The following is a 23603-nucleotide window of genomic DNA, read 5'->3' as shown; positions in this document are numbered from 1 at the left end:
TTTTAAAGGAGGTGGAGGGTGAAACATAGTGAGTTGCTCGAAGGAAGAGAAAGAGCAGTAGGGGGAGAGACCAAAATGTGATTTGGTGATTAGGGCCACACTGCCACCACAGCTGTTTGAGCGGGCCACCCGTGACCCAAGTTTCAGTCAAAATCACGATGTAGATGCATTCATCCACAATATGGTGGTGGATGGCAAGGGTTTTGTTTGCAAGTGGATGGCAAGGGTTTTGTTTGCAAGTGAATGGGTGTTCTGGAGGCAGATGAGGAGAGGGATGGTGATTGTTGATCTGCTGGTGGAGTCTTAAGGCGACAGTGGTAAGTGAGGTGAGTGGGATGGGAAAGAGGTTGGCCAGGTTAGCCTCCGGCAGGCGTGCTGGGTGGGAAGGTTGGTGAGAGAGGAAGATGGGGTTGCTGCTTATAAGGAGGCAGCAACAGGAGTTTCAATGGGTCCTTCGGAGAATGCCAAGAGAGGCACAGAAGGTACCTGTGAGCTTATCCAAGGGGGATTCAAGGCTGGAATGGTGGCAGGAGAGTAGAAAGACAGAGGAATTGTGTTGAGTTGGAGTAAGGCTTGGGGAGGCAATGCACCCAAGAAGGGAGAAATGAAAGGTGGCATGACTGGTTGACGGGAAGTGGAAGAGAAATTAAAGAAGGACCAAAGAGTGGCCAAGAGAGAAATAAAGGAGTAGACTTGATGGACTTGGGTCCGTAGCGGCAGCCAAAATGCAAATGGACGTGAAGGAAATTTGGGTTTTTCATGGGCTGCTTTGTTGTATACCATGAAGTTTTATGAGCCACATAAAGACTTAAAGGCAGTATTCCCATTAGTTGCTAATACTAACAGTTCGTGATGTTCTAATTTAAGTTTTATCCACCAGTGAGTCAATTGTGCTAAGAAAGCGCTTTGCAAACTTCCAGGTCTGCAAAATTCTAACAGGAGAAATCAGTGAGTAGGAAACCTAAACATATGACCCACATGCTATAGTTTGGACCCTCGTGATGTAAAGTGGTTAATTTCATTTGATTCATTGTTTTCCACTAATTTCCTACAGAGCCCCCCTCAGAAGATCATCTTTTGCAGAACACACTCTGGGCTGAAGTTCAGAAGCTGTAAGTTACTTGCTTTATCCCTAATCTTTAAGATCTGGTGTTTCTCTAATAAGTTGCTCAATTAAATCAACACTGTCCTCGGACATCTCTCTTCCACAGTTGATCTTTGTGGTGTATGTGCCTTTAAGAGCCCCAGGTGTGCTGTAATGCCGGTAATTGCCACTCGGGCTATATAAGCCTGTATATTGTGTATATCCGTTAGAACCCCCCCCCAGACTTTGCTTAGTAAATACCTATGAACCAACTCCTGTCTTCAGTGTCTTTATGAACACACGAACACTACAGTGGCGACGAAGTGGAAACGGACTTACCTGCAATTCGGCAGCACCTCAAGGACATCGATTCCTCGGGCATCCAGAAGACTCAAGGAAGTGAGAGAAGCTGTGGTTTCACCAGCTGGCCAAGCTGGTGGCAGGTACTGCGCTAATCCTCCCTGGGCGTCAGGCTGGGGCTCCAGCGGCTGGCTCTACAGCTGAGACAGGCAGCAAAATCGGAGGCAAGCAATAACGGACTGGGAGGGAGCACTCTGGAGACGGCCGGCGCAGCAAGCGGGTCAGCGTTCAGGCCTCCAGCGGGAACAAGTCTCCAACAGTAAAAAAAAAAAGAGAACGGAAACCGCAGTAAACAGCGTTGTTATCGGCAGCAACGGTGGGAAAGCGCGGGAAGCGCCATATCTTTGCTACAGAAAAGAAAAAAAAGCGCGGGAAGCACCATATCTTTTCTGAAATGCCTAAATCTGGTAATATTGATGCTTTTGATAGCAAAATAGAGGATTGGACCACATACGTGGAAAGAGTAGAGGTATATTGCACTGCAAATGGAATAGAAGATGAAAAAAAAGCTTCAGTACTTCTGAACTTAATGGGCGCAAAGACATACGGGCTGTTAGGAAATTTAATCACTCCAGCCAAACCAAAGGACAAGAATTTTAAAGAAATTGTTGATACCCTGCAGGAGCACTTAAACCCAACACCGCTGCTGATAGCGGAACGATTCAAGTTCTTCAAGAGAAATCAACACAAGAATGAAAGTAACGCTGATTACCTAACCGAATTAAGAAAGCTATCAAAGTACTGCCAATTCGGGGCAGGACTATCAGATTATCTTCGAGACAAATTCGTTTGCGGTCTCTTAAGTGAAGGAACACAAAAAAGACTGCTTTCTGAAAAAGATTTAACATTGGACAAAGCTTTCAGTATGGCTGTATCATACGAAGCAGCAGCAAAAGGAGCTGCAGAGATACAACAAAAGACACAGGACTTCGGCACCCATGAAATGACACAGGGTTTCGAAAGATGTTATCGCTGCGGCAGATCCACCCATAACCAGAGGGACTGCTGGTTCAAGGACAAAGCATGCAGGCAATGCGGGAAGATTGGACACATTGCACGGGTATGCCGATCTGGACAAAATAAATCCACTGACAGGAAAAAAAAATCAATATAGAAAAGTACAGGAAGGTACAAATGATGACGGACAGTAGCTCCGAAGACCAGAAGAGCGATAGCGACTTCGAAAACAAGAGACTAAGCTGTCTCAAATTACATAATGTACTTGCCAAAGATGATTACCAAACCATTTGGGTTACCCTCACAATAGCAGGGTCCCCAGTTAAAATGGAGCTAGATACAGGATCAGCTCTAACCGTAATAAATCGACGGGATTACGAGAAGCTATTTTCGCATATACCTCTAAAAGACACATCCATTATCTTAAAAACATATACGGGGCAGAAAGTATACCCCAAAGGAAAAATAAGGGTGCCTGTTGTATACAACGGCAAAGAAATACAAAAGTTGTATTTATACATTCTACAAGATGGTGGTCCACCGTTGTTGGGACGTGAATGGATCAGGAAGATACGTTTAGACTGGCACTCCATTCAGGCACTGACGGTGACCAGTAAGGAAAAAAACAATGATGACATCATACCTGAACGATTAAAAGACATCTTGGCCAATGCCAAAGAAGTGTTTCAAGAGAAACTAGGAACCTTGAAAGGCATCACCGCCTCAATAAAAGTGGAAGATGCAGCAATTCTCAAATTTTTTAAGGCAAGACCGGTGCCATACGCAATACGTCCAGCAGTCGAGGCAGAGCTGGAGAATTTGGAAAAAGCAGGCGTATTATCCAAAATAGATTGGAGCGAATGGGCAACACCCATCGTTCCAGTCATGAAAAAAGCATTGAATAAAGATAAATCTGAAGAACAGAGAAAAATTCGCATCTGTGGTGACTTCAAGGTGACTGTAAACCCGGTCCTTCACAGTACAGTATCCTCTTCCGAGGATAGAAGATATTTTCGCCTCACTATCCAGAGGGAAACGTTTCACCAAAATTGATTGGCACAGGCATATCTACAGATGGAGGTTGAGGAGGCCTCTAAAAAGTATCTCACGATAAACACACACAAAGGCCTGTACCAGTACAATCGACTGGTTTTTGGAGTAGCATCAGCTCCAGCTATCTGGCAAAGAGCTATGGAGCAAGTCCTGCAAGGAATTCCGGGACTCAATTCTACCTAGACGACATCCTTATAACAGGAGAAAACGACAACGAGCACCTTGCCAATTTGGAGCAGGTGCTCACTAGGCTGAAAGAACGGGGCCTATGAGCGAATCGCCCCAAGTGCAAATTTTTCCAAAATCAGATATCATATTGTGGCCACATAATTAATAATGAAGGGTTGCATAAGTCACCTGAAAAAATTGAAGCGGTTATAAAAGCCCCAGTTCCTGAAAATGTTTCACAATTAAGGTCGTTCCTGGGATTAATAAATTACTATCATAAATTTTTACCGAACTTATCAACTCTTCTACACACTTCTACACCCAGAGGGAGCAGCGAGGCGAGGTGAGGCGGAGCCCGGTATAAAAACCGGCTCCACCAACGAGGCCCGACCAGAGGGAGCAGCGAGGCGAGGTGAGGCGGAGCCCGGTATAAAAACCGGCTCCACCAACGAGGCCCGACCAGAGGGAGCAGCGAGGCGAGGTGAGGCGGAGCCCGGTATAAGAACCGGCTCCACCAACGAGGCCCGACCAGAGGGAGCAGCGAGGCGAGGTGAGGCGGAGCCCAGTATAAAAACCGGCTCCACCAACGAGGCCCGACCAGAGGGAGCAGCGAGGCGAGGTGAGGCGGAGCCTGGTATAAAAACTGGCTCCACCAACAAGGCCCGACCAGAGGGAGCAGCGAGGTGAGGTGAGGCACACCAACTCAGCAGCGAGGAGAGAGGTAAAAAGTAATCAGTGTGTGGCGTCACCAGGGAGCAGGTAAGTGATTGGTTGGTGAGTATTTCTCTTTTTTTAAACTTTAACTCTGTAGTTTATAGTTACTAGGGTCGTTTCTGGTGTAGCAGGGACTGTTGGTAGACTATACAAGCGCCTTAGAGATATCTTTAATTGGTGATAGTAAATTAATTAAAGGGTAAGTCATGCCAGGTGAGCCCAGCCCCGTGATATGCTCCTCTTGCTCTATGTGGGAATTCAGGGACCCCGGTGCCCCTGATGACCACATGCGCCGGAAATGCATCCAGCTGCAGCTACTAGCAGACCGCATTGAGGCGCTGGAGCTGCGGGTGGATGGGTTGTTGAGCATTCACGATGCTGAGAGGGTCGTGGATAGCACGTTTAGTGAGTTGGTCACACCGCAGGCAAGGGCTGCACAGGAAGAAAGGAAATGGGTGACCACCAGGCGGAGCAATAGAAGCAGGCAGGTAGTGCAGGAGACCCCTGTGACCATTCCCCTCTCAAACAGGTATACCGATTTGGATACTGTTGAGGGGGATGACTCACCAGGGGAAGGCGGCAGCAGCCAACTTCCTGGCACTGGGGGTGCTCCTGCTGCCCAGGAAGGGAGGAAAAAGAGTGGGAGAGCAATAGTGGTAGGGGATTCTATAGTAAGGGGAACAGATAGGCGTTTCTGTGGCCGTAGACGTGAATCCAGGATGGTTTGTTGCCTCCCTGGTGCCAGGGTCAAGGATGTCACTGAGCGGCTGCAGGGCATTCTGGAGGGGGAGGGTGAACAGTCAGAGGTCGTGGTCCACATTGGTACCAACGACATAGGTAAAAAGAGGGATGAGGTCCTGCAGCAAGAATTTAGGGAGCTAGGTAGAAGTTTAAAGAGCAGGACCTCAAAGGTTGTAATCTCTGGATTACTCCCGGTGCCACGTGCTAGTGAGTATAGAAATAGGAAGATAGAACCGATGAATGCGTGGCTAAAGGGATGGTGCAGGAGGGAGGGCTTTAGCTTCCTGGATCACTGGGTCTGCTTCTGGGAAAGGTGGGACTTGTACAAGTCGGACGGTTTACACCTGAACCAGAGGGGAACCAATATCCTTGCGGGGAGGTTTTCTAGCACTGCTGGGGGGGGTTTAAACTAACTTGGCAGGGGGATGGGATACAGAGTGGAGCTATAGTAGGGGGTGATTTACAGCCAAAGACGGAGGAAAAAACAAGTCAGCTGGGAAGGCAGAGCAAATATGTGAAGGCAAAAGGGAATATGGCAGGGCTGGAAGGCATTTATTTTAATGCAAGGAGTCTTGCAAATAAGGTGGATGAACTGAAGTTGTTGTTGAACACATGGGAGTACGATATTGTTGCTATCACGGAGACATGGTTGAGGGAGGGTCAGGATTGGCAGCTCAATATTCCGGGGTATAGAATCTTCAGGCGAGACAGAGGGGGGTGTAAAAGGGGAGGCGGTGTTGCATTATTAATTAAGGAGTCAATTACTGCTGTAAGGAGGGACGATATATTAGCGGGTTCCTCTAATGAGGCCATATGGGTAGAACTTAAAAACAAAAAGGGGGCAAGCGCTTTGCTGGGAGTGTACTATAGGCCCCCAAACAGTCAGGGGGAGATAGAGGAACAGATATGTAGGCAAATCTCAGAGAAGTGCGAAAATAATAGGGTAATAATAGTGGGGGATTTCAACTTCCCCAATATAAATTGGGATAGTCAGAGTGTGAAAGGCTTAGAGGGTGCAGAATTCTTAAAGTGCATCCAGGAGAGCTTTTTGAGCCAACATGTAGAAAGTCCTACAAGAGAGGGGGCGGTACTGGACCTAATTCTAGGGAATGTAGCCAGGCAAGTGGTGGAAGTGTCAGTAGGAGAGCATTTTGGCGACAGTGACCATAATGCGGTGAGATTTAAGGTGGTCATGGAAAAAGACAAAGACGGCCCGGAAATAAGGGTTCTAAATTGGGGGAAGGCCGATTTTAATATGATAAGGCAGGATCTGGCCAAAGTGGACTGGGAGCAGCTACTTATAGGAAAATCCACATCAAAACAGTGGGAGACTTTCAGAAGGGAAATAGAGAGAGTACAACGCCAACATGTTCCTGTAAAGGTCAAGGGCGGGACCAACAAGCAAAGGGAACCTTGGATGACAAGGGATATACAAAAATGCATTAGGAAAAAAAGGGGGGCTTTTGGCAGTTACAAAAGACTAAGGACGGAGGAAGCCCTAGAGGAGTATAAAAAGTGCAGGGGCATACTTAAAAAAGAAATTAGGAGGGCAAGGAGGGGCCATGAAATAACACTGGCGAGCAAAATAAAGGAAAATCCTAAGATGTTTTATAAGTATATTAAAGGCAAGAGGATAACCAGGGAAAGGGTAGGGCCCATTAGGGACCAAAGTGGCAATCTGTGTGTAGAGCCAGATGATGTAGGCGGGGTCTTAAATGAATTTTTTGCATCTGTGTTCACTATGGAGAAAGACGATGTAGACATAGAAATCGGGCAAGGGGCCTGTGACATACTTGAACATATTAGCATCGAGAGGGAGGAGGTGCTAGCGGTTTTAGCAGGCCAAAAAGTGGATAAATCCCCAGGCCCGGACGAGATGTATCCCAGGCTGCTGTGTGAGGCAAAGGAGGAGATTGCAGGGGCTCTGACACAAATTTTCAGAACCTCTCTGGCCACAGGGGATGTACCAGAGGACTGGAGAACAGCTAACGTAGTACCATTATTCAAGAAGGGTAGCAGGGATAAACCAGGGAATTACAGGCCAGTGAGCCTAACATCTGTGGTAGGGAAATTATTGGAAAAAATTCTGAGGGACAAAATTAGTCTCCACTTGGAGAGGCAAGGATTAATCGGGGATAGTCAGCATGGCTTTGTCAAGGGTAAATCATGTCTGACCAATCTGATTGAATTTTTCGAGGGGGTGACTAGGTGTCTGGATGAGGGAAATGCTGTGGATGTGGTTTGCATGGACTTCAGTAAAGCTTTTGACAAGGTCCCGCATAGGAGATTGGTCAAGAAGGTAAGAGCCCATGGGATCCAGGGTGCCTTGGAGCGTTGGATCCTAAACTGGCTGAGTGGCAGGAGACAGAGGGTGATGGCCGAAGGTTGTTTCTGTGACTGGAGGCCAGTGCCCAGTGGGGTACCTCAGGGATAGGTGCTGGGTCCCTTGCTGTTTGCGATATACATAAATGATTTGGATGAGAATGTAAAAGGTATGATCAGTAAGTTCGCAGATGACACGAAAATTGGTGGGGTGGTAAATTGCGAGGAGGAAAGCCTCAGGCTACAGGGCGATATAAACGGGTTGGTCAGATGGGCGGAAAAGTGGCAAATGGAATTTAACCCTGAAAAGTGCGAGGTGATGCATTTTGGACGGACAAATAAGGCAAGGGAATACACAATGAGTGGTAGGACCCTAGGAAGTACAGAGGGTCAGAGGGACCTTGGTGTACATGTACATAGATCCCTGAAGGCAGCGGAACAGGTAGATAAGGTGGTTAGAAAGGGATATGGGATACTTGCCTTCATTAGCCGAGGCATAGAATATAAGAGCAGGGAGGTTATGATGGAGCTGTACAAAACGCTGGTGAGGCCACAGCTGGAGTACTGTGTGCAGTTCTGGTCGCCTCACTATAGGAAGGATGTGATTGCTTTGGAGAGGGTGCAGAGAAGATTCACCAGGATGTTACCTGGGATGGAGCGTCTCAGCTATGAAGAAAGGCTAAACAGGCTGGGGTTGTTTTCCTTGGAGCAAAGAAGGCTGAGGGGGGACCTGATTGAGGTGTACAAAATGATGAGGGGCATAGATAGGGTAGATAAAGAGGAACTTTTCCCCTTAGTAGGGGGGTGATGCGCCATCAATTACTCAAAAGACTGAGGTTAAGCGAGTAACAACCAGGCTTTTATTAACTACAGAATGAAGGTCTTGTCTCGAGTGGTCGACCCGTCCAGAATACTAAGGGACTGGGAGGTAGTCACTTATATACCTGGAATAGTGGGAGGAGTCAGCCGAGGCATGTCCAGACCTATACCTAGTGGAATACACATACACATACAGACAGGTATAACGGTGGTTTACCACAGGGGGTCAATAACAAGGGGGCATAGATTCAGGGTAAGGGGCAGGAGATTTAGAGGGGACTTGAGGAGGAACTTTTTCACCCAGAGGGTGGTTGGAATCTGGAACTCACTGCCTGAAAGGGTGGTAGAGGCAGGAACCCTCACAACATTCAAGAAGCATTTGGATGAGCACTTGAAATGCCATTGCATACAAGGCTATGGACCAAATGCTGGAAAATGGGATTAGACTGGACAGGGATTGATGGACGGCGCAGACACGATGGGCCGAAGGGCCTCTTTCTGTGCTGTGAAACTCTATGACTCTATGACTCTTAATGAACTTCTACAAACAGGAGTGATTTGGAAATGGAACGAAGACTGTAAACGTGCCTTCCATAAATGCAAAGACTTCAATCACATCCGAAGAAGTTTTGGCTCATTACAACCCATCACTGCCAATCAGACTGGCGTGCGATGCATCCCCTTACGGCATAGGAGTAGTATTATCCCATAAATTCCCCGATGGCTCAGAACGGCCGATAGCTTTTGCGTCATGCTCATTAAACTCAGCTGAGCGTAACTATGCCCAAATCGACAGGGAAGCACTCAGCCTGGTATGGGGAGTGAAGAAATTCAACCATTACCTACACGGACAAAAATTTACCTTGTTGACTGACCATCAACCCCTCATCTCCATATTCAACCCTAAAAAAGGTGTTCCCATTATGACAGCGCAAAGGCTACAGAGGTGGTCCCTTTTTCTAGGGGCACACCAATACAACATAGAATACAAAGGGTCAAAACAGCATGGGAATGCTGACGGTTTATCGCGCCTACCGTTGCCAACGGTAGAAGAGGCACCTACAGTAGACCCAGTAGAGATGTTCCACTCTACCATAGTGGAATGTCTACCAGTGACAAATTCTGCCATTGAAAGGGAGACGAGAAATGAACCAACTCTCTCACGGGTCTACGATTTAATAGTGAAGGGATGGCCAGCACATGGCGAACCACTGTTGCCAGCATTCTCGCAAAGAAGAGAACAGCTGTCAGTGTGCCGAGGAACCTTGATGTGTGGATCCAGAGTGGTGATTCCACCCAAACTCCAGGATAAAGTTCTAAAGGAGCTTCACGAGGGGCATCTGGGTGGAGTGAAAATGAAGAACCTAGCTAGGGTGTTTGTATGGTGGCCAGGTATCGATGGAGACATCGAAGAAATGACCAAGAGCTGCCTTGGATGCCAGAAGGTCCAAAACGCTCCACCACAAGCCCCTCTACATCCATGGGAGTGGCCCTCATCTCCCTGGCAAAGGGTGCACATCGACTTTGCTGGTCCATTTATGGACTCAATGTTCTTCATCGCAGTTGATGCACACTCCAAGTGGCCGGAGGTAATAAAGATGTCCTCCACCACCACGGAAAAAACCATCACAGTATTAAGGACCATATTTGCCAGGAATGGGCTGCCGGAACAGATATGTTCTGATAATGGACCGCAATTTGTGTCCGAAGATTTCAGAAAGTTCTTAAAAAACAATGGGGTTAAGCACTACACGTCCGCCCCATACCATCCCGCCACCAATGGATTGGCTGAAAGGTTTGTCCAGACCTTCAAGAAGGCCATAAAGGCCATGGGTAATGAAGACATAAAACTTCAGCACAAGGTGGATAACTTCTTATTCGCATACAGGAATGCAACACATATGGTTACCAACCAAACTCCCGCCATGATGTTCTTCAATAGAAACCTAAGATGCCGGCTGGATTTGGTCAAGCCCAACATCAGAAGGGACGTGGAGAACCGGCAGTTTCAAGGCATGAATGAAAGGCCAACTAGGGCCTTCCAGATAGGTCAACAGGTTTTGGCCTGGGACTACCGTACCGCGAAATGGCAGCCTGGAACTATCTGCACACGACTAGGACCACTGATGTATACTGTGGACATCGGAGAAAGCATAATAAGGCGCCATGCTGGCCAAATCATAAAGTCATCCGAAAAGGGACAACCTACACCACAACTCTATACATCTAACGATGAAGTAGAGATACCCATAGTATCTACCTCCGATCCGGTGATACTGGAACCCGATGAACCCGACACTGGCATTCAAGCCGAATCAGCCTTGCCAGAAGAACCTACTGCACCACCAGAAACTACTATACCCCCGAGGCGTTATCCAGACCGAGTCAGGAAGCCTCCTGAGAGACTAACTTATAATTAATTAACTACAGCAATGTATATTATTTTGCTTATAACATGTAATTAATAATTACTTAAAATATGATGTACTGGTTAGCTAAAAGGGGAGGAATTGTGGTGTATGTGCCTTTAAGAGCCCCAGGTGTGCTGTAATGCCGGTAATTGCCACTCGGGCTATATAAGCCTGTATATTGTGTATATCCGTTAGAACCCCCCCCCAAGACTTTGCTTAGTAAATACCTATGAACCAACTCCTGTCTTCAGTGTCTTTATCAACACACGGACACTACAATCTTCTGGTTCTGTTCCTATCTGTTGCTCTGTAAACATTACTTCATCGCAAAACATTTCACCTCATGCCTGCATGATCAACTTTGGTGCGCACCAGGATTTCATCCACTTCATTGTTTATATACTGCCACTTGGCGATGTTATCTGGAAACATGGGGTCAGCTTTCACATGTAGGTTGATGACACCCAGCACTACTTTGCCAACTCATCCATCATCTCAATTGCTGGTGCCAATATTTCTAACTGCCTAACATATTTTAAGACCTGACGGAACAGAAACTTTATCCAGCTTAATGTTGGCAAAACTGAAGTCATTCTCGTTGGCTCCCGCAAACACTTAGGTGCTCCTGGCTTCAAATCTGTATCCCACTCCATCTGCCACCTTGGGCTTAGCCAGAGTTGCAGAACCTAGTCATATTGCTTGACTCTAAGCTCAGCTTCCTCCCTCACATCTGATCCTTCACCAAGAGTGCTTTCTTTCACCTCCACCACTTTACCTGCTGCCACCCATCTCACCCTTTGACTGCCTAAATTATATTCCATCCTTTTATCATCTCCGTGAGTCATCCAGCATGCCACAATCTGTGTCCTCACCCAATCTAAGCTCCGCATTGTTGTCAATCCTGTCCTTACCAAGCTCTATTGGCTTCCCGTGTTCTGGGGAATTAACTGAAAGATTCTTGCCTCTACCCTCAAATCCTTTCATTACCTTATTTCTTCCTACCTCTGATTTCCTCCAGTCTTGTGTCCCATTATGCTTTCTACAGTTCCTTTCTACTACTCTACCAATGGTGGGTGCTCCTTCAGTCCCCTTGCCCTTACCCTCGCCCATTGGATCTCCCTCCCTCTTGGGCTTGAAAAGCCTCATTAAGACCCTATTCTCCAAGAGTGCTTTCGCTGCCTTACTCCGCCACATGCTGCGTTTCTCTTCTCCCCCCCCCCCCCCCAAAAAAAAAAACTTACTGTAGTGTTCTGAGTCATCTCTTTGTACATAATGGGTGCTATAGAAATGTAAGTTGTTCAATAATTCCAGGCTGGTCATCATAATTTAATCGTAAGATCTTTGATTTGTGGATATAATGACATGATGGGTTCACGGGACAATATATTCTGCTTGCGCTGCCAGGTTTTCTCAGCACGGGACTTGCATAGCCAGCTTTAAGCCTAACATATAACTGCTGAGGCTCATCAAAACTGGTGGCCCAGAAGACCTACTAAAGATGTCTGTTCCAACAGGCAGTCTTGGTGAGGCCTGACAGTTTTATATTAGTTTTGCAGTTGGCTGTGCGGACCCACGCTTGAGGAATCCAGTGGAACTAGAAAAAGGTAAAAATAATTGTGAATTGTTAAACCTGGAGATTCCCATCTAGTCTGCTCCAGCCAAGCAAACGAGGAAACTGTAAATAGTTATTGTAATGTCAAGAACTGTGATCAAAGTCTTGTTTATTAGAATCCATTTCAGCATTATGGCACCACCAAAGTAGCATTAATGATTCGTCATTGTTGTATATTTTCTTGTTTAAAACAGAAATGAAATCTGTAAAAACACATTACATAAAATAGAATGTAGCAAGTTAATAATTTTCTCCATTCCTTTCAAAAAGCTTGTAAAAACTGATGCAACTTTCACCATCAAATGGTAATGTAAATGAAATGCAAGATGTACAGTATAGGTTTCAGTGACAGATTAAAATATTGGCCCAAAATTTGCGATTGGAGGCTTCCCGCAGGCAGATGCCTCCAACCTGTAAAAAATCTACGCGTGCATTTACCTGGTGGCCCGGGAGGTATGGAGACTTGCGATCCCGGACCTCTCTGGGTACGCGCGGGCATGAGGTCCACGTATCCCAGGGGCGCATGCGGTTCACAAACGCCCCTGGGATCACGTGGGCCAGCCCAACCAATAAAAGAAGGGAATCCCCATTCTTACTTACGGAACTCCCATAAGTATGAATGGGGATCACTTAAAAAATACACGAACACATGTAACAAATTTTTTTAAATTACATATTTAAAATGCTATTTAATTAAATATTTTAACCAAAAATGTAATTTTTTGAAAAAAAATGTATATGTTTTAACGGGGCTAAAAACAAACTTACCTTATGGGACAGGGGTTTTTTAATGTATAAATGAGTGCTAAAATTTTATTTTTCTATTTTTTAAAACTCTTATGCTGGTAAAAGCAGGCCTTACGCCTGCTTTTACCAGGTGTATGAATTTCACGGGCCTCCAGCGGGCGCAAGTTGGGCAAATAGCGCAACTCTCCACCCGCAGAGGCCCTTCTCCTGGGGATGCGAATGAACGCAGGTTCCAGGTTTTAGCGCATGCGCTTCGCAATGCCTAAACCCGGAACTTGTGCGGTCCCTACGGGCGCATACACACCTTGCACGTACCTGTAGGGGTCGCAAAATACGGCCCAAAGTTTTCAGTTTTTGTTGACTTCAGTACATCTACTTTAAAGTTGGTAGCTAACACTTTATTGGAATGAAACAAAAAAAACTACTGCAAAATCCAGTGCATAAGTCATTACCTTAATGCAGGTATTTTTTACAATCTTGCAAGCTTGAGGTGAGGAATATTCACTGGTGCAATGTACCTGCTGCTTTATACAGTAATTCAGAAACAAAATTACTTAAATCTAGGTTTATTGTGTTTTGAATTTATTTTTGCAAAGATCATCTTGAATTCTACCTTATAGCAAACTTTCATCCAAAGTCGATATCCGTCATTATTCAGAACTTGCATCAGCCTGAATTTGCATCACCAAGGCATGATTGCTCTTATGCTGTGTTAGTGTTGTTAGTGGAGAGCATCTGAAATGCTCACATAATTGCACTGTAGGCATGTTGTTCACTAAACTTTCACTAACGTGTAATGGGGAGTGCATGAAACTTGTGTGCTATATTCACTTGAACTGTATATATAAAGAAGAAGCAGTTTGTCCTGAGAGGGAACATTTGAGCTATATAACACTGCGTGAAGACCTGGTGGTGGTGTTAGAAATCATTTGAGATGATGAATTAAGAGCATGGCTTAAGCACTGTCCTTCCTATAATATATTAAAATCAATATGCTGAATAAATCTAGTGAAAGCACTGCTTATAAATTGTAGGATCCAGAACAGGGGCATATTATTTGCTTAATGTGATCCTGTTTTAGAAGCATAGTTTGTCTTATTATAGAGGCCTATCCTATTTTACATTTCAAATTTGTCAAAATTTAATGCTTCACTTGGTTTTTATTCTTTTAAAATGGAGATCATTATGTTAGATATGGTAATGTTTATGTTCATTATCATTATGAAGGTATAACTTGTCTATCATCAATGACATTTCTGTAATAATCAAGTATATGAACTTTCATTACAGCCTAACAGTAATTTTTACGGTCAAATTTTAAAAAATTGTAATTTCAAATATGATTTATATTTAACCTAACTTGTCAAACTGTATGTTGCCATTTATATGTATCAAATATTTCATATTAATTTATTAGCCTTTTGACTGCTCAAAAGTCCTAGTAACTGTTCTTGAGCAGGCCAATTTAATTTTAGTTCTCATCTCACACACAGCCCTCTCACCTTGATTATCCTTCGCCCATTGCCCTTTCCTACCCTCTTACTGCCACATCCCCATACGAGCTTGAGTGCAAAGCCGGTTTTCAGCACCAAACTGGGAATAAATTAAAAAGCGCGGGCAGTGCAACCTAGAGGAACAGATCAGAATGCTGGAGCTTAGTGAAGCAGAGGCACTACCAAGTGCTGGAAGGACTGAAAAGTAAAAATAATAAGTATGCATCCTTGCGGTTAAAGGTACTACCCAGACATTACACCCAGACATGACAAAATCATGACTCAGGAAGTAAGTGTGACAAACTGGAAATGTGCACTAGATGCAAGACTTTTAATATGTTAATGTAAGGATGTTTGATTTTTGTTTATACATTTGCCTGCTGGATTTTTTTAAAATTATGTCAAAAAGAACAGCACAAACAGTGCTGCCAACACTCAAGTCCTGTGATTTTTAGAAGTGCTTTGATTAATTGTTTGTGAGTCAGCTGGGAAATTTAAAACATAACAGTAATTTTTTTTAATTGCGCACTCCTGGGTCCGAGTCCTACCTGCCAGGAGTGCCTATCAGGAAATTATGTGAAATTAGTCACTCATTTTCTGTCCAATTAAAAAGTTGAACATCCCTGCCCGAGGCGATCTCCTCTATTATGATAGGTAATCAAGGTTTCATTATAATGCAATATTTTTAGCCTATTCTAAGTTTAAAACATTTAGTTAGCTTGTTTCTTCTACCTTCCTGCTCCTGTGTCCATTTCAGAGATGGGAGCAACTTTATTAAAAATGAAAATTACAATTTGACTAAGATTTAGCCTCAGAGACTTTTTAGTCAATGTAATAGCAAAGATATCAAGAATGACTGATCCATAAAATACAGAGATTGGACTATCAGAAAGGAGCTCTACCGAAGAATTATCCTTGAGTGACCCCAGGAGAGTTAGCTTAGACAACTAAATGCATCTGTGGGACAAGGGGGGCGATTTTCCCATTGGAGGCGGGTTCCGAACCCGCCCTGACTTTTTGCGATTTTCCCAACTGTCCCGCCGCCAAACCCGCCTCCTCAGGGCTGGGAAAAATCGGCCCCAAGGTTTCTGCATTTAACGTGCTTATTTTGTAGTGTGCTAACTGATTTAAAATACATTAAGTGCAGGAATTGTGTCCAGGTTGATCTGTAACTGATTCTACATTTAAGTTACTCATTTCAAAACTTGATTTCTACTGTATTTTTTTTAATATTTAATTTTTGTCTGCTGTATCATTGTAACTGGCTGCAATTACTATTCCCTCAGTATTTTCCCCTTTTTGCTCCTGTTTCATTGACCTGGATTTTGCTTCACCGCTCACAGCAAAATCTGGGCCATTGTGTCTTAATTTTAAGTGCACTAGGCTTTCAGTTGGAATGCTGCATGTGACCCTGCACAGTTGGAATGGACTTGAGCTTGGGCAAGTAGAGTTTGGACATCATAATTTTTTAAAATAATGATGGGTCTTTGTAAATTTGTAATTTTTTTTTTTTTGATTCCTGTCCTCCATAAATGGCCAGGAACACTTAATAATTATTGTAATACAACTTGAAATTAGTAGAGCTGCATTTTAAACATTAAAGAGATGTGAAAAATTGTTTCTGTCTGTTGCTATCTCAGACTGTTATTAACAGAAACAATTTATTTATATTGCCTTCCCTTTCAGTGACTCAGGCCCATGATACTGAGCAGATGGTTTGATTTCCCTGACTCCTTAACCATGCATGTGTTAATCTAATCTGCACTAACTACAACACAACAGTAATGCACTAATCCTAATTGTTCCCTACTCCTAATTGTTCTACTGTAGTTAAGCTTGTCTACCTTGTTATACAAAATCTGACCTGTGATATATGTTTGCAATGCGTTAAATGGTTGTGCACATTGGTTAATACACCCACGCTATACCATTTTTCCCCTAATACTCACGTTCATAGGGTTGAGCTCGACTACACACCTGATAAAAGATGATAAGTCACTCACATCCAGTATGATTGCCCCCTTTTGTCTGTCTTTTCCTGTGCATGTATGACCTGCTGTGATAAATCATATTTGAGAATAGATGGAAATAATAATAATGATGTCTGATGAGTACAATGCCTATATATATGACCGGTATTTTGTGTGCAAAGGGGTCTGTCTCCTCCAGCAATATGATAACATACACCTATGCATGCTTCCATCTGGCGTATACTGTATATTAGATTCAAGTTCACAGAAAGCAGTACCTAAATGCAATCCCCATCTGTTCTAGTTTGTACTCCCAGCAGGACATGATGTTCAGATTTATTGAAGTTTTTTGGGTAACTGGTAGCAATGTATTGCCCTTGCAAAAAATGGGCCAAATTGTGGCCAGCTTGCTTTAACTTTTGGCAGTTGAGCACTTTGTTAACTTAAAATAATTTAAAGTTGTTCCTGGCCATTTATCTGAAAGAGAGTCCACAGTGATAGAAGTGAAACATTTTAAGAAGAATGCCAATGTTTTAAAATGATGGACAATGTGCAATAAAACTTAAATATTAATTGCTCTGATGACATTAGAAAAATTATACGTGCCACCTATTATTCTACTGCAAATAGTTTCAACTTCGCAGCAACATAAGATATAGCCAAATAAGTGCAAGTTCAGATTTCAACTTTGTGAAAGTTCATCTTAAGTAGGTGGTCTAACAACTCTTGGGTTTCTTACTGTATGCAGTAAGAACATAAGAATTAGGAGCAGGAGTAGGCCATAGGGCCCTTTGAGCCTGCTCCGCCATTCAATGTGGCTGATCTTCGACCTCAACTCCACTTTCCCGCCCGATCCCCATATCACTTGATTCCCCATGAGTCCAAAAATCTATGAATCGCAGCCTTGAATATACTCAACATCTCAGCATCCACAGCCTTTTCGGGTAGAGAATTTTAAAGATAAATAAACCTCTGAGTGAAGAAATTCCTGCTAATCTCAGTCTTAAATGGCTGACCCCTTATCCTGAGACTATGCCCCCTAGTTCTAGACTCTCCAGCAAGTGGAAACAACCTCTCAGCATCTACCCTGTCAATCCCCTTCAGAATCTTATGGCCCAGAAATTCGGGTCGAGGGCTTCCCGCGGGTGCAAGCCCCCGATCTGCACTTACCTTGCGCGCCGGCCGTTGAGCTGTGGGCCCCCGTGGAATTGCGATCCGGGGCCTTGTCCAGCTGCCGGCGCGCAGTGCTTGCGTATCCCAGGGGCGCAGCTAGTTCGATGCGTCCCCTGGGATCACGTGGGCCATGGGGGGCCAATCGGAGCAGGGAATGCTCCATTCATAAGTCTGACAGGAAGTGCTGTCAAGACTTATAAATACTACGGCCCCAAAATAGCACTAAATCTTCAAATAAATTTTTTTTAAATCACATTTTTTAAATAAATTATAAATTACATGAAATAACTATTTTAAACAAATTTACATTTTTGAAATTTTTTTAAAATTTTCTAACGGGGCTAAAAATAAACTTACCTTGCTTTAAAGTATTTAAAAATAATAAACCTGTGGAAAAAATGTTTTAATTTTAATTAATTCACCACTTACCTTGTAAAAAGCAGGCCTTACGCCTGCTTTTTATATTTCTAAATTCTGCAGGCTTACGTTCCCGGGAAAACCTGTAAAAAAAGACCGAAGTTCGATGCGCACGCGCAGCCTCTCCCGCGCACGCATTCGACCTCTGAACCTCTTCGTTCAGAGGAATGGAAGTGCCGGTTTCCCGCGCATGCGCAGTGCATGCAGGAAACCGACACTTCCATCGGGCCTACGGGTGAGTACCCCGTGCGTACTCACCCGTGGAGACCTGAATTTCTGGGCCTATATGTTTCAATGAGATCACGTCTCATTCTTCTAAACTCCAGAGGGTATAGGCCCAATCTACTCAATCTCTCCTCATAGGACAACCCTCTCATCCCAAGGATCAATCTAGTGAACCTTCATTGCTCCGCCTCTAAGGCATGTAGGTCCTTTCTCAGATAAGGAGACCAAAACTGTGCACAGTACTCCAGGTGTGGTCTCACCAAAGCCCTGTGGAATTGTAGTAAGACTTCCTTACTCTTTCAACCCCCTTGCAATAAAGGCCAACATGCCATTTGCCTTCCTTATTGCTTGCTGTACCTGCATGCTAACTTTGTGTTCCCAGTACGAGGACACCCTAATCTCTCTGACCACCAACACTTAATAGTTTCTCACCATTTAAAAAATATTCTGTTTTTCTATTCCTACTAAAGTGAATAACTTTACATTTCCCCACATTATACTCTATCTGCCATCTTATTGCCCACTCATTTAATCTGTCTATATCCCTTTTCAGGCTCTTTGTGTCCTCCTCACAACTTGCTTTCCTACCTAGCTTTGTATCATCAGCAAACTTGGATATATTGCACTTGGTTCCTTCATCTAAGTCATTAGTATGTTAAAGTTTAACATTCTCAGGCAGTCCTCTGGGCTGCCTTTTGTTTTTGGATACTGTTTAGCAAAGCTCTGTGCATGCATTTTAAATATTCATGTGCAGATGATTTGCCCTGACCACAGTAATACCAATCCAACAATATGGAAATAAAGAAAAAAACTTGCATTTATGTATCACTTTATCACATCTTCATGCTGCCCCAAAACACTTTTTTTTAATATGTACTACTTTTTAAGAGTATTTACTGTTTATAATTCTGCCAGCTGAAAGCAAGTATCATTCTCAAACTGTGAGTACTTTATGTTCGATTTGGTCTTTGGTACTTAAAGACTAGAGGGAGGCTTTCACAAAGTATATGGCCTAGAAATTCAGTGGCCTGCGCCACCAGTTTGCGCCCAAAGAGGGCTTTTGCGCCACTGTGCAAACCTACCGCGATATTTAGCGGGGCGCTAATGGCGGCGTTAGCCATTAGCGCTGCGCCGCCACCGATGACGTCATCGGTGTGCGCAGCGCCCCGCTGGCCATATTTAGTTGCTGCCGCCTCCCCTGCGCCGGCCGCAAACGGCGACTGGTACACGGGGCCTACCTGTGCCGGTAGTGGGGCGAGTTAAGGTGGAGGTGCGGCCGGCCGCTTTTTCGGCGGCCGCCTGCCCGCACCTCCGTCCCCGGCCTCCTACACCACCCCCCCGCGGCATTGCCGGCTGTTTCCAGGGAGCCCGGCACTTCTCCTTGGTGCCGGGCTCATTTGCCGGCACTCGCGAGCGGGGATCGCGCTGTTGCAGGCACCTCCCCCTTAAGAGTGGGAGGAAGGCCTGCAGTACCGCAGGCTGCCGTGCCGCAGCGGGTGGCGCTGCGGCACTTTGCACGCCGATATTCAGTTTCAGCGCCCCAAGCGGGGCGCCGAAACCCTTGTTTAGCGGCCGGCTTCCACTTGGGGCGCTGAAAGTGAATTTCCCGCTGGCGCAAGTGGCTCCACGCGCAGTGGTAATTCCGGCGCCCAGGCGAGCTGGGCGCCCCTAACTGAATTTCTAGGCCTATATGTTTTATTACAGTTATAAAAGAAGCTACAATAATAGAAGTAAAGAAATTAAAATACAACGGTTATACTTATTGCATAGTCAGTTAAAGACAGATACAACCTGTTGACATTTACAAGGTTTCGATGTGATCAATCTCGAATGGCCTTATGGTAACACGTGAGCGGCCCAGTCTTGCTCCGAGAACGTTCTAACATCTATGCTGTAAGTCCAAGCTTATATACATTAAAAGCACCCTTATGCCATGGGAGGCCTCCCATCAATTGTGGTCTCTGACTCTCACCTAGCAGCTATCTATTCTATTACCTCATCCGAGGTAACACAAAATATCTGACCTCCCAAGCCTCCCTAAAACCATCCTATAAAACATAAGATAACAAGAATGAATGACTGTCTCCCCCAATGCTCCAAGGACAATCTTGACTAGAGAAGGTTTCAATCTTTAGCTGCCTTATTAATCTACAGTACAATGTTTATATAGGAAGCCTTATTCTAAAATGGAAGCCTACAAGAACACTTAAGCTTACATAAACTGTACCTGTAATACTGTTATAACTGCTGTACAAGTGTCTGCCATTATAAAGTAATATGAAGTAAATCTTATACAAAAGCAAAATACTGCGGATGCTGGAAATTTGAAATAAAAACAGAAAATACTGGAAATACTCAGCCGGTCAGGCAGCATCTGTGGAGAGAGAAACAGAGTTAACGTTTCAGGTCGATGATCTTTCGCCAGTTCTGACCTGCTGAGCATTTCCAGCATTTTCTGTTTATATTTATGATGAAGTAAGTCTTAATTGATAAGTTAGCATGATATGGTTAAATAGATTGCCTAAATCACACATTCTTGCTGAATGGAAGTACTGTATTGAATTTTGATTGACTGGTTAAGGGGTGGATGCTCCATTTATTTAGTTTTTAAAAATTCCAGTATATTTAGGGAGAAATAAAGCAACTTGCATTTATATAGTGCTTTTTCCCACTGGTGGGGATTGGACCCGAGCAGAAGTAAGGAATGAATTAAGGTAGCTGGTAGAATTCCAGAGTATGGGGGCAAGGTGGCTGAAGGTTCTGTCATTGATGATGGACAATATACCAGAGTCTTAACAGTGGAGGTGCAAGCAGGGATGTAGGGCTGGAAGAGGTTGTAGAGGTAGGGTGGAGTAAGACAATGGTGGGATTTGTAGATGAGAGCAGTGATTTTAAAGTTCATGTGCTGAGGGTTGGTGAGCCAGTTGTGATTGGGGAGGACAAGATGATAGAATCATACAATGATTACAGCAAAGAAGGGGGCCATTTGGCCCATCGAGCCTATGCCGGCACTCTGCAAGAGCAATTCAGCAAATCCCACTCCCCCGCCCTTTCCCTGTAGCCCTGCAAATTTTTTTTCCTTCAGCTACTTATCCAATTCCCTTTTGAAACCCACGATTGAGTCTGCCTCCACCACCCTTTCATGCCTTTCATTCCAGATGCTAACCACTCGCTGCGTAAAAAAAGTTTTTCCTCATGTTGCCTTTGGTTCTTTTGCTAATCACCTTGAATCTGTGTCCTCTGGTTCTTGACCCTTCCGCCAATGGGAACAGTTTCTCTCTCTACTCTGTCTAAACCCCTCATGATTTTGAACATCTCTATCAAATCTCCTCTCAACCTTCTCTGCTCCAAGGAGAACAACCCCAGCTTCTCCAGTCTATCCACATAACTGAAGTCCCTCATCGCTGGAATCATTCTCGTAAATCTTTTCTGCACCCTCTCTAAGGCCTTCACATCCTTCCTTAAGTGCGGCGCCCAGAATTGGACATAATACTCCAGTTGAGGCTGGACCAGTGTTTTATAAAGGTTCCTCATAACTTGCTATCTTTTGTACTCTATGCCTCTGTTTATGAAGCCTAGATTCCCATATGCCTTTTTAACTGCTTTCTCAACCTGCCTTGCCACCTTCAACGATTTGTGCACATACACCCCCAGGTCTCGCTGTTCATGCACCCCCTTTAGGATTGTACCCTTTTGTTCATGTTACCTCTCCTCGTTCTTCCTACCAAAATGTACCATTTCGCATATTTCTGCATTAAATTTCATCTGCCACGTGTCTGCCCATTCCACCAGCCTGTCTATGCCTCCTCACTGTTCACTATACATCCAAGTTTTGTGTCATCTGCAAATTTTGAAATTGTACCCTGTACACCCAAGTCCAAATCATTAATATATATCAAGAAAAGCAGTGGTCCTAATAATGACCCCTGGGGAACATCACTGTGTACCTTCCTCCAGTCCGAAAAACAACCGTTTACCGCTACTCTCGGTTTCCTGTCACTTAGCCAATTTCGTATCCACGCACCACTGTCCCTTTTATTCCATGGGCTTCAACGTTGCTGGCAAGCCTATTATGTGGCACTTTATCATATGCCTTTGGAAGTCCATATACACCTCGTCAACAGCATTGCCCTCATCAACCCTCCCTGTTACCTCATCAGAAACCTCAATCAAGTTAGTTGATGGATGTGCAAGTTGAGATTTGGGAATTTAGGTATAACTGAACAAAATAAAAGTGGAATTAAAGTTTAAAACTGAGCAAAATAAAATAACGAATGGAGACATGGGGGTCGGACGGGGCGGGGTTTCAGGCATGTGGGGGGAGGGGGGGAAATCGCAAAAATAGGGGGTCGCGACCCCCCCCGCCTGAATCCCCGCCCCATCCAACTTTCACCCCGGCGTTTCAATCCGACCCGAATCAGTCCCGCCCGCAGCAGGCGGGACTGGTCGTCGGGAGTCTAATCACCAATAATTGGCATCCAAAATGCCATTTTAAGAGGCCCTTGCTATTTTCAGCCTTTCCCCACGTTAAACACGCCTGGTGGGAACCCCGCTGATGAAACCTGGCGTGAACAATGTCGGCTTGCTTACTTTCAGCTGCAAGTCAATCAGGAAAGAAGAGATTTAATCAGACAGCATTTGTAGGTTGCAGGACCTTGTTGTTTCAGGCTTGGGGCAACTTGTTCAAGGCTTAGGCACAGCTGTGGAAGGTTGGAGCCTCACACACTTCTCCAGGGTGAGCTCCTGGGAAGCCCCTCTCACCACCCTCACTCAGCGCTTCCTCAACGGAGGCATCTACCAGAAGCATGGGAGGTCTTTTTTTCCTTCCCTTCTTGGCATTAGAGGATCTCCAACAGCAGAGGAGGCAGCAGCAGATCCAGCAACAACAGCAGCACCAGCAACAGCAGCAGCAGCAGGAGCAACAGGCTGCAGCTCACCCACCTGAGGCAGCACAGGCCAGAAGGGGTCAGCGCATGGAAGGCCATCGGCGAAGGAGATACCCCCCAAACCGGGTCTACAGACACAGGGTGAGCTACTTCAACATGACTGAGCAGCAGTGCCAAAGGCGGCTCCGACTTTCGCGAGAGGTAGTGACTGACATCTGTGCAATGCTGCAGCAAGACCTGGAGCCCAGAGCACCAGGTCGACACTCCTTACCAGTGGCCATCAAAGTCACCACCGCGCTCAACTTTTTTGCCTCCAGCTCCTTCCAGGGATCAGCAGCAGACATCAGCGGCATCTCCCAGGCGGCCGCACACACTTGCATCACGCAGGTAACCGATGCCCTCTTTGCCCTCGCGCACAATCACATCCATTTCACCAGGGATCGCACAAGTG

General features: G+C 45.0%; 1 protein-coding gene across 3 annotated transcripts in view; it reads left to right on the top strand.

Annotated features, from left to right (window-relative positions):
- Positions 1-23603, top strand: part of elp2 (elongator acetyltransferase complex subunit 2) — a 241733-nt gene that overhangs the window by 104174 nt on the left and 113956 nt on the right. For all 3 annotated transcript variants that reach the window (XM_085988273.1, XM_085988272.1, XM_085988274.1), the window contains exon 16: positions 1055-1112. In XM_085988273.1, the coding sequence (XP_085844399.1) occupies positions 1055-1112 (58 nt within the window). The remainder of the gene's footprint in view (positions 1-1054; positions 1113-23603) is intronic.

The sequence above is a fragment of the Somniosus microcephalus genome, chromosome 5 (genome assembly GCF_052327205.1).
Source record: "Somniosus microcephalus isolate GS21.2 chromosome 5, FLI_Smic_1.0, whole genome shotgun sequence".
Classification (NCBI taxonomy): domain Eukaryota; kingdom Metazoa; phylum Chordata; class Chondrichthyes; order Squaliformes; family Somniosidae; genus Somniosus; species Somniosus microcephalus.
Note: the sequence above shows the minus strand (reverse complement) of the source record. Positions and strands in the feature narration are given on the sequence as shown.